The following is a 12109-nucleotide window of genomic DNA, read 5'->3' on the forward strand; positions in this document are numbered from 1 at the left end:
CCATCTGGGATTTTGGCGTCCAACAGCATCATTTCTAGAGGAGAGTCTATCTCTTGGGGGCAGCTCGGGGGCTTAGCGGATAGAGAGCCGGTCCCAGAGATGGAAGGTCCTGCGTTAAAATGTGCTTTCAGACATTCCCTAGCTGGGAGACCTTGGGCAAGTCTCTTAACCCCAATTGCCTAGCCTTCACTACTCTTCTGCCTTGGAACTCATCCTTGGTATTGATTCCAAGACAGGAGGTAAAGGTTTAAAAAGGGAATTCTATGTCCTGTTCTGAGTGTTTGCCCAAGCTTTGGGAAGCTCTACCAACCTCCCCTCTCTACCTATGAGGATTCTCAAGCTTTCTCCAAGGCTCGAGATGCTGCTGCTGACCATCATTCCTTTACTTGCTAGAGCTTTACCCTTTCCTCGTGCCTTTGCATCCATGCTAAATCCCTCCCAGGATCACATACGAATGTGAAATGCCTAGGTTGGCATTTCAAGTTCTCTGTTCTTTCCAGTCTCCTTGGCCCATATCTTTGTCCTCGATGATCAACCTCGCCTAGCCTACTCTTCCTTGGCCATGGCCTTCCAACATCCCCATAAGGTAGCTTTGGGCTGGCCATCCCCCACACCTAGAGTGATGTCTGCCCTCCATAGCTTCCTTCCAGGAAAAAAACTCAAAGCCCCGATCTTTTCACTAGAAGCCCAATTGGTTTTCCCTTTGAACCCATCCCCATGGGATGTTCTGCACCCATCGTCTTAGCAATCCAATAAAACAAAAATCAGTACTGCTGATTTCAGGTCTAAATGCGTCAAGCTGAAGTATTATTTGAAAAATTTAAAAAACGATTGATTTCTTTAAAAAGAAGTCCACCTCCAAAAGAGAGCAGTGTTTTCTGGAGCAACCATGCCTGACAGACGTACTGCCCTACCACCAGCTTGTCTGGGAACCTCGTCAGCAACCGCTGACCAAAGCAATTCAACCATGCATCAGCCAGGAGGCTTTTGGTCAAATACTCCACTTACCTAAGTGAGCAGCCGGGTTGAGGAAGTTGCTGTGATGGGGTGGGGGCCCAAAAGGGGTCCCGGCTGGATGTGCAGCACCTACCAAGCATAACACAAAGAAAATGAGAGTCACAAGGAGCACTGAACCGAAGCCAGACTCCTTTGGGCCAGTGAGGCTGCTCCTGCTGATTCAGAGCTCTCGGTGGAGAAAAGAGAGAGGAAAATGAACAGAACTGAAGTCAGCTCAGGTTCCTGTAGGGAACAAATAATATAGAAAAAGAAATCCCTGATCCTGCTAAAACACAGAAAGCAAGGCATTTCTTTCCCCCTGAATACAGCAGACCCCTTTCCTTCCTTTCCCAAGTGGGCTTGCCAAACGCCAAAATAGTGGTGGGCGTCTATAATTATCAGGACGTGTCCTTGTTGCCAAGTACCATTCCTGGGGACTCTAAAAAGCCACGAACGGGAGAGAGCGAAGACCATGAGACCACACAAGAGCACAGATTCAGATCTGGAGGGGGGAAATCTTTGACAAAGGAGGGAATTGAGAGGCCCATAGCAGAGAAGCTTCAGAACTGTTGATGGAATGAAGGCTGAATATTTCTGGAAATTTCAAGTAGTGATTTGGCTTGAAGATAGATTATCTTAAGAAGATGGAATAAAGTCTTGAAAAAGGGAGAGAGTATTTTGGGTGGTATTAAGAATTCCAGGCTAGGAATAAAGAGAGATCCGGGTTCTGGTCCTGGCTCAGTGAGTTCAACAGGTTTAGGCTTTGGTATCCTAACCTTCAAAATGAGGAAACTGAACTGGACAATGTCTTCAATCCTTTCTAAATTTAAAGCCACATAATTCTATTTGCAGAATAATTTCTTAGGGATCATATTTAATTATCAATTGTAATTATTTCCATATTAGTAGGTCTAATAATAATATATAAAGCTTTCATGGCTTAAAACTGCACAAAGACTTCTAGGACACCCTGTACAAAATAACACACCATAATACAATATATTAAGATAGGCTATAGAACAACATAATGTTGTAACGTTGTTGTTGTTCAGTCATTTCAGTCACGTCTTGACACTTCATGACCCCATTTTGGGATTTTCTTGGCAAAGATAACAAAGTGGTTTGCCATTTCCTTCTCCAGCTCATTTTACAAAGAAGAAAATGCAGGAAAAAGGGGTGGTTTGCCCAGGGTCACAAAGCTAGTAAACATCTGGGGTAGAGTTTGAAACCCGGTCTTCCTGACTCCAAGCCCAGCGCTCTATCCGCTGTGCCACCTCACTGCCTCTAATGAATGATTATCTCTTGAAAAAGAACTACAAAAGCAGGACTTTAAATTAATTATTAAAAGTGAGGACTCCTTAAACTGATATTTAGCTCAAATTTCTAGACAGAAAAGCTGAGGCAATGTTACTTTGGGAGAATGGATTTCTCCTCAAACATCTAATTCATTCAGAAAGGAGGTGATGCTGTTGGTGACCTCAAAGGTACCTTCTAAATATGAGATTGGAAGAGCTATAGCTCAGAAATAGAGGCCATTCATGTTTCACTCCTGAATGGGTCCCCCTTATTCAAGGTGCTTAAGCAAAGGGCTTATTGACTACTTTTCAGTTTTGTTAGAAAAGAAATTATATTTATAGGTACAAGTTGAACTAGATGACCCCTGGGGTCCCTTCCACCTCTAGAACCAGGATCCTAGAAAGGGACAGAACATCTGATTCGTGACAGCCTTTCTTCTGTCCTGGGGCCTATCTCTGGGGTCCCTTCCACCTCTAGAACCAGGATCCTAGAAAGGGACAGAACATCTGATTCGTGACAGCCTTTCTTCTGTCCTGGGGCCTATCTCTGGGGTCCCTTCCACCTCTAGAACCAGGATCCTAGAAAGGGACAGAACATCTGATTCGTGACAGCCTTTCTTCTGTCCTGGGGCCTATCTCTGGGGTCCCTTCCACCTCTAGAACCAGGATCCTAGAAAGGGACAGAACATCTGATTCGTGACAGCCTTTCTTCTATCCTGGGGCCTATCTCTGGGGTCCCTTCTACCTCTAGAACCAGGATCCTAGAAAGGGACAGAGCATCTTATTTGTGACAGCCTTTCTTCTATCCTGGGGCCTATCTCTGGGGTCCCTTCTACCTCTAGAACCAGGATCCTAGAAAGGGACAGAACATCTGATTCGTGACAGCCTTTCTTCTGTCTTGGGGCCTATCTCTGGGGTCCCTTCCACCTCTAGAACCAGGATCCTAGAAAGGGACAGAGCATCTGATTTGTGACAACCTTTCTTCTGTATTGGGGCCTATCTCTGGGGTCCCTTCCATCTCTAGAATCAGGATCCTAGAAAGGGACAGAACATGTGATTCATGACAGCCTTTCTTCTATCCTGGGGCCTATCTCTGGGGTCCCTTCCACCTCTAGAACCAGGATCCTAGAAAGGGGCAGAACATCTGATTCGTGACAGCCTTTCTTCTATCCTGGGGCATCAAGACCACATTGCAAGTGGAAAAACTCCCTGCTGATCATCCCCATCTCCAAATCTCTTCTATCACCCAGAAAAAGTAAGAAATCAATTCTGCAATTAGTCTTAACTCTCCTGGAAACCTTCTTTCTCGTGTGCTATTCAATGATATGGCAAACTAATGTGATGTAGTGCTTAGAACACTACCCAGGAAGATCTGAATTCAAATCTGTACTATTATAGTCCTTTCTGGGTCTCAGTTTCTTCGTCTACAAAATAAAGTGGTAGATTTGATGACACCTAAAAGCTTCTTCTGGCCCTCGATACGTGATCCATTAGCATCATTAAATTATATTACCAACCATGATCTATTTATTGCCCTTGAATAATTTTTCATTGAATGAGAGATTGCTTAAGTTGTAAAGGATCTTATTTTGAGGGGGTAGGAATGGGGGAGCCCTATAATCTAGCTCTGTGGATTCTACCCCAAAAAACACATCACTGATCATTTGAAAATTGTTTTCTATTCTCTTTGAACACCAATGAGAAAGAAAGGGTCACATCCTTATAAACAATGAAGGTTACGCTTTAGAAAAAATCAGAAAATAAGCTTTTAGAAAAAAAAATTCTAACATTCTTTCAAATTATTCTAGCTTAATGATCAAAGAATGGATTTAAGTTCAGGCACAAATGCTAAAAAAGACCTAAACAGAGAAGATGGAATTTTCCTTACTTCAACGGAAAGGTTATTTGAAAAAAAGGAAATGTTGGCCTCCTCCAAGCTAAGAGTGTGAATTATTGTGAATTATTCTCTTTAATCATTGAGAAACATATTGTGTCTAGGTGTTGGTGAAGAGTAGATGAATTGGCTCATCTCAAAGCCCGGTGGGGTGTCGAGTCTTCATGTGGCCCTTTCACATGAGGTCATGCTCCCACTGGACTCACCAGCAGCAGAGAACAAGGTGGATGGTCGTGCCAGGTCATGGGGATGGTGGATGGCGCCGAAGAGGCTGGGACCTGGTGGGCGGCTCAGGAATTCAGGTTTCAATCCGAAGTCCAGTTTATGTGGGTCTGACTGCATCTGTTTCTAAAGAGCAAGAGGAAATTGGAAGGGTTACTTCCTCCAAGAAAGGAATTTAATGAATGGTAGAGTGCTGCCATAGTGAATTATGTACAGACCATGGCCAATGGTCTTCCACTCCAGTCCTACTTGAGATTCACAAAAGAATGACATCATTCACACAAAAGTCCTCAATGTGTAATAATGAAGCAAAACACTTAAATCAAAGGATGGAAAAGTGAGGGGCATAGGCAATATCTATGCCACCTGTTTCAAGGGACACTTTTGACGACATCCCAACATATGACCCAAAGGTACTGATTTTTAGGGTAACTCTCCAGTTGGAATTATAGCTATTTTTCAGTATTGATGAACTAACTAGTAATCATAGTAACAATTATTATTAAGAAATCAAACAAGTATTAAATATCAATAATAAACTATAATATAATTATAAAATTTAACTAGGTATTGCAATAGATAGATGTTGGACCCAACATCAGAAAGATTAATTGTTCAAATTTAGCAGCAGACAATTAGTAACTGAATGACACTGAGCAAGTCACTTCACCCTGTTTTACTCAGTTTCCTCATCTGTTACATGAGCTAGAGAAGAAAATGGCAAACCACTCCATTACTTTGCCAATAAAACCCAAAATGGAGTCACAAAGGTTCAGACATGACTGAACAAAACCAAAATTAGTAAATAATCATAATTATCTTATTTGACCCTCAGAACAACAGTGTGAAGTAGGAGTTAGTTATCCCTATTTTAGAGAAGAGGGAACTGAGAGGGCTATTTGCCCAGGGTTACATTGCTAGTAAATGTCTAGAATGGTAGAGTTAGACCTGAAGAGGCTTTAGAAAGATCATGTGGTCAGTCTATTAACCTCATTTAATATAGGGGAAATTGAGGCTGAGAAGTTAGGTGACTTGAGTGATATCAATAAGAATTAGACCCAGTATTCAAACCCAGATTCTCTTGCATTCTTCCAATTCCAGTTTTTTTTTTCCCTTTGCAACAAGGTGTCTCCCTTTTGTTTATATTCCTTTCGTTGAAGGGCCCACTTTTATCATGTTTTCAAATGTAGAGCATTCAAAAAGCTAGCTTAAATAGAGACTTTTAATGAAGGCGTAATTTGTTGTATAAATGAATAGTTTAGATTCCTACAAGAGCGTGATCTGCTAAGATAAGACCAACATATATTATACTTATGAAAAATGATCATGTGTGCTTACAAATCAGTTTCCCAAAGCTCACCATTACACAGAAAAAGCAAAGTGGGATCAAGCTTAAACAAAAAACAACATACAAATTCAACAATTTCATGTTAAAGGGCCAGAAGTGGACAAAAACTTGTGAAAAATTACAGAAAAATCAGACAGGGAGGGCTCTCACTCTAATCAGTGAGAATCAAAACCACAAACTAAGCTTTTCATTCCCTTGCAATCGGGAGAAAAAATCCCAGCTCTTGATCACCTCTCCCAGTCTGCCCGCCGAACCCTTGCAATATTGCATGGTACAGAGCACAGTTCTATTAACTACAATTCAGGTCCATGAAGTAAACTGGGACCCAGGGATTAGACGTAGCAAATTTGCTGAAAAGAGGATGAACGTAGCCATCTCCTTTTGGAAATGTCTTTCTACATGAATTGTAGCAAATACAAGTTGTCAGTCAGTTGTACTCCAAGGAAGGAGTTAGACCATGGCCATCCATGAATGCTTTTACTTTCCTGCTAACGTAAGAAGGATGCCTTGAAGGTGATGGAAGCTTATAGAGAGGACAAGATAGGCACAACTATACGGTATACTTTGGAATAACAAAGAATAATACAAATGAGTGGCAATGAGCTGTAGGCATATACTGAAGAGTCTAATGTGGAATGCAGAAATGATTATCTGAACTATGGAACCCAAAATAGGACCTTGTGAGCCTCGAGTCCCCCGGAAATGGTCATCTAACCTTTGTTTGAAAACCTCCAAAGACAGAGATCTGATGGAAAAGTGATTTTCATTTTCTGCCACTGCACTATTAGGAAGTTCTAAAAATTAAATGAATATACAGTAACTTCAAATATTATATATTAGAAGATTTATTAATGATCACCAGAAGCAACAAAATAAAACCACGTGCCCATGGCTAATTTACCCGCTGAAATAGCCCGCTCCATCAAAAATCGCAACACAGGAATGAAGTATTGGACATTAATTTAAATCTTACACCAAAAGTCTATTTCCTGATATCTACCTTTTGGTCCAAGTTCTGCCCACTGGAGCGGTATTAAGTGAGGCTAATCCTTACCCCAAAACCTTTCCAACACTTAAGATATCGTTGCTATGGCTCCTTTGTAACCTCTCTTCTCCAGACTAAGCATACTGGCTCCTTGGACCAGGATTGTAAATTTAGAATAAGGAGAGATCTTAAGAGATTGGGTATCCTTATTCCTGTCTCTTTCAAATGTTTATAAATTTGTGTCTCTGTCTCTCTCAATTGTAAAACTCAAAAATATACATAAAACTTTAGAATTCCCTCTGGATAAATGGGAATATTGGCTCTCCTGGCTTTGGGGCTATAATTCTATTAATATCAACTAGGACTGAATTGAAAGGCATCACATGATACAGAATTGGAAAACTAGCCTTGGAGCCAGGAAGCTGTGAGTTCAAGTTCTGATATGTACTCACTGTATATAAAGGCTGTAAGTAACAGATGATTTATCAAGTTGCTTTGGAAGAGAGTTTCCAAATGAATGAAATCACTAGAGCAGACCTCCATGTATCCCTCACATTAGCCTCTTTGGCTACTGTACTATACTAATGATTCAGAATGAATCTAGACCCTTAAAACTCCTGTTCTTCACTTCCTCAAATGACTCTCTAGACACAGCTTTCTCTGTCCTGTACGGGTTGCCATGTATTTTTTAAAAACTGTTCATCACTTGCAGCCTATCTCATCGCTTTTCTTTCTCATCTCAAACACAGATTATAAAGTTATCCTCTTCTGTACCCTTAATAATTTCTACTCACTCTGGGGTCTTAAGATTTCCTGATAAATATACTGTTTTATTTAGAGATAAATAGAGAAATATATTCTTTATAAATAGGGAAAAATATTCTTTTAATTGTTTTTTCTTTGCATTGTTTTCAGTTCCCATGTAGGGTGTTTAAAAAGCTGAGTTCAAGTGAAGGATCATATGCAAGAAGGACAGGTATAACAGTTGGATCTCTAAACAAAAAAAAAGTGATCCACTTTTAAGCTTATAATCTTCATTATTAACGTTTTCTCCATCACTTTCTTAAGTCTAGACAATTAAGTAAAAATAAACCAGTAAATCAAGCTTGATTTGGAGCATTTGCCAGTTTTTTCCTGAGGTATAAATGCTCATATGTAAATTTTAATTTAAGCTGAGTGGTTCAGTAGATAGAGAGCCAGGCCTAGAGATGGGAGGTTCTAGGTTCAAATCTGGCCTCAGACACTTCCTAGCTGTGTGACCCTGGACAAGTCACTTGACCCCCATTGCCTAGCCCTTACCTCTCTTCTGCCTTGAAACCAATACATAGTGTTGATTCTAAGGAGGAAGGTAAGGGTTAAAAAAAAAATTCACTCTGAAAAAGTTCATTCATAACTAATATAACTACATAAAAAAATAAAATAGTATTGTTGCTTCTAAGACAGAAAGCAAGAGTTCAAAAAAATAAAATAAAATAAAATTTAATAACCAGTTCTTACAAACCAGTTTGAGCTGGTCCCCAACATACCCATGGCTCTAAGTACAGCTAGACTGGTCTGCTTTGAGCAGAGTTTCTAACTTTATTTTTGTGTGTGTGTGTCAAAGACTCCACTGGTAATTTGGTGAAATCAAGGACCTCTTCTTACAACAATATTTTAAAATGAATAATAATTATAAAATTAAAAAATAAACCCAGCCCCAATCCCAACCCCAAGTTAAGCACCTTTAGCTTACATGATTCCCTTTTTCTTCTAGGATAATTCATACTCTTATCTCAGAATTTTGTTTTTGAGATCCTTTCCTTTTGGAGTCTAGGCAATGCATGGGAACACATCTACTACTTCTAGGAAATTTCTGTCATCTGCTCTCTCAAAGGTCAAGGCTATCCTTCATGACTACCATCAATTCCAAGGCGAAACAGTCACTTTCTTCAAAGCTCCCATCGTGTTCACTCCAAAACCAGGAAGCCGGCATTTGTTTGTTCACCATCAGAGTCAAAGCATCATTAAAGCAAGGACGGATTTTTGCACGTTCTGTTCTTGGTGGGATGAAGACTTCTCACAAAAATGCAGCATCAGACTATTCCTCTTTTACTCCTGTGTCTGCCAGCTTTGGCATCTGGTGGCCTCATCATCCATTTCCTCCAACTGGCCAAGCGGACTATATATACACCTGCAGCCTCATTACTTCTTTTTTCCTTATCTTCACCCCAAAGACCTCCCCTAGAGTTGCCTGGCAGAGCAGAAAGAACTCCAGGCACAGAACTGAAATGATGCCCTAACTCACCCAGGCACTCACCATGTCCCTCATCCATGTCACTACGAATAAGGCAAAAATACTGAATCTCAGTTTTCTCATCTATGAAACAGGAATAATAACTTATAATACCACACTTGGGGATTTGAAGAAATGACTTTGTGCAACTGACAGCACTATTTAAAAGTGAGTAATTATTATCCATCAGTGGTGAATAATCCATAATACCAAACACTATTGTTAGAAGCAATCTAGGCAACAGTGTCCTTCTGTTCACTTCCCATATGGTGCTTTCTCTTCCCAAGTGCTCAAAACCAATTACAAGAAGATGCATAACTTTCCCTTAAATCTGTCAGGTTTTTTTTGGCCAGGACTTAAAATCACCAGGAATCTTTTCTGTTTCTTCTAGGCGTATTGTCAGAAATAGACTGGGGAAGCCTATACAAGAACTCCATCGTGTTCCTAAGTGAATAATCCTCTAGATGGGGTTTCAGGTCTCACTCTTGGCAGTATTCTGGCTGTGGGACCCTGGACTAGTAACAAAACTTCTCAGCTCTCCAGATAACTCTTATAGAGGAAGAAACAAACCTTTATTAAGCCCCTACCATGTGCCAAGTACTTTATAAATATGACCTCATTTAATAATAATAATAGCTAATATTTACATAGCACTTAACTATGTGCTAAGCACTTTATAAATATACATTTCCCCATTGTAACAGGATTTCCTGAATTGGTTGGTGACAGTATTACTAATTATTTACTTTATCTTAATGCTGCATAGTTTTAGATGTTCCCATTATCTATCCACTGAAATATATATATTCCTTCTTTATGCTTATGTCATTCCATCCACGCCCCTGTTTCATGGAAAGTTTTAATGTCAGCCAATTAATCAATCAACAAACATTAAATGATTTTAAAACCTCCATGAAATAGAGGACATTGTTTCTTCTTCTGTTTTTGTTTGTTTGCTTTTTCAGTCATTTCAGTCCTGTCTGACTCTTTGTGACTTCATTTGGGGGTTGCCATTCCTCCTCCAGCTCATTTGACAGATGAGGAAACTGAGGAAAACAAGATGAAGTGATTGAGGATGGATATGAACTCAGGTCTTCGAGATCTATCCACTGTGCCATCGAGTGACCCTCGTATCTTCTTAGAAAGTCCCGAGCTACCCCCCCAGAGTAGGTAGAAGATACTCCTCCTTCTCTTGCTCCAGTGACCCGGCACCTTCTTCTCTTCCATTTGCCAGCCTTTTTAGAAAAAACCCTGTTCCCATCTCCTTTTGCCTTCATAAATCCCTTTATTTCCAAGAGGCCCCTCATGGATTATTTCTTCCATTCTATTTAGGAAGTTTCCATTCTCTTCAGTAAGCCGCAGCATCGAGCAGCATCCCTCAAGAGGCACCCACTTTCACCTTCTCTATCAGGGAGACCACCTTGCAGCTAGCAGACAGAGGGCTGTTAAGTGCCTTTGGTAGGAAGAACAATCCGCCACGTCCCTGGAAATGTCGATCCCGGCTCTCCCTCGACACAGACTATCCGGGCACACTTATTATGGATTTTCTTCTTGTCCTCTGCAATAGGATTTTCAGCATCTTTGCTTCGAGAGCTCAATCCATAGTTAAATACTGGGAGATCAAACTTGGGCAGAAGAATCATGGAGGGAAAAGCCATCAGGGGACTTCTTTGTTTTGTCATTTTCCTGGTTTTCGGTCATCGAAGAGTTTTTGTAGGTTTTTCAGCTCAATGCAGCACAAGGACTTTTAATCAACTGTCTTAGCAGTGACCAGAGCTACAAAATGGGTTATTATATCTGCCCTTGCTAATACCACTGGGCTTTTGTGAAAGCCATGCACGAACCTTGAAAACATTCCATCAAGGCATAGTCAGGGGCGAAAGGGCTCCCCCTGAGCCTCCCCACCACATCCCACCCCAAGAGGGTACCACTGTTCCTCCGATCACGGATTCAGGGACGGAACTGACCTTGACTTTCTGCTGATGGTGGTAAATCTGCCAAGCAATGTGAACGTGCATCGCGCACCATTTCCCTGGTTTCTGGAAGAATAAGAAACAAGAAATAGGAAGAAGATTGAGCACAACAGAGAAGCTTCAAGGAAAGTCAACTTCTACCACCTCAAGCTTTTGGGGACAGTTATCAGCTCAAAGCGCCCCCAGCCCCACTCTCGAGTAAGCAACAAGGCCACTTTGTACTGGAAGAGCACTCTACATCAGCGGCTCTGGAAAAGGGGACAAAACAAAACACCAAGAGAGGACCACAGAATTGACTCCATTCATTCCCCCAATGAACCTGAAAAAAAGCTGGCCACCACTCAAAAAATTACGCTTGATGAGGACCTCCCCAGCTCCCAGGGAAAAGAAAAGCCCGGGCCCTGTTTTGTATTATTTCTTTCTTTCTTTTCTGATGCCAACTGGCATAAGCAGTCACTGGCAGAGGAAGGATTTCCACTTAGCACAATGTTGCTACGCTACTAATTCCCATCAGCCTCCATACGTAATGCAGTAGTGTCTGTGAACCAAGGCTAAGCCAGAGAATACAAAGCCTTAAACAAATCTCCACCCCCCACACTTTTTTTCTATTAAGGAAGTAAAAAGACAGCCACCATATTGATAACAAAATTCGGTTTTCCCTTTAATTTCAGTGTCTTTCCTCAGTTATCATCCACATATCTCACATTTGTGTATAGCTACTTGCACATCTTCTCCCACTTTGGACTGTGAGTTCTCTGAGAGCTGGGCCATATTTGTTGTCTTTCTTTATATCTCTAGAACTTTGTAGTGTCCAGGACGTAGTAGGTTAATGAGACCCTTTTCTATGTCCATTTTTTCTCTGTACCATGAAAGACTCACTTCTTACCTCTTATCACACCATTCTCATTGTCTAGAAAGCATTCTTTTGTGTATAAATCTGTCACTCTCTCTCTCTCTCCTCTTTCCTTCTTCCCCTCTTTATTTCTCTCTCCTCTCTATCTCTTCTTTTGTCTCTCTCTCTCTCCTCTCTCTCCTTCTTCCCCTCACTTTTTCTCTCTCCTCTTGGTCTCTCTCTTCCTCTCTTCTTCTTCCCCCTCTTTCTCTCTCCTCTCTATCTTCTCTCT

General features: G+C 41.0%; 1 protein-coding gene across 1 annotated transcript in view; it reads right to left on the minus strand.

The window, feature by feature from the left end:
* Positions 1-12109, minus strand: part of AUTS2 (activator of transcription and developmental regulator AUTS2) — a 976332-nt gene that overhangs the window by 11254 nt on the left and 952969 nt on the right. The window contains exons 14-16 of the mRNA XM_056814770.1: positions 10980-11051; positions 4392-4533; positions 1009-1086 (exon numbers count right to left, since the gene is read on the minus strand). Coding sequence (XP_056670748.1) covers positions 1009-1086; positions 4392-4533; positions 10980-11051 — 292 coding nt within the window. The remainder of the gene's footprint in view (positions 1-1008; positions 1087-4391; positions 4534-10979; positions 11052-12109) is intronic.

Source organism: Monodelphis domestica, chromosome 2 (genome assembly GCF_027887165.1).
Source record: "Monodelphis domestica isolate mMonDom1 chromosome 2, mMonDom1.pri, whole genome shotgun sequence".
Classification (NCBI taxonomy): domain Eukaryota; kingdom Metazoa; phylum Chordata; class Mammalia; order Didelphimorphia; family Didelphidae; genus Monodelphis; species Monodelphis domestica.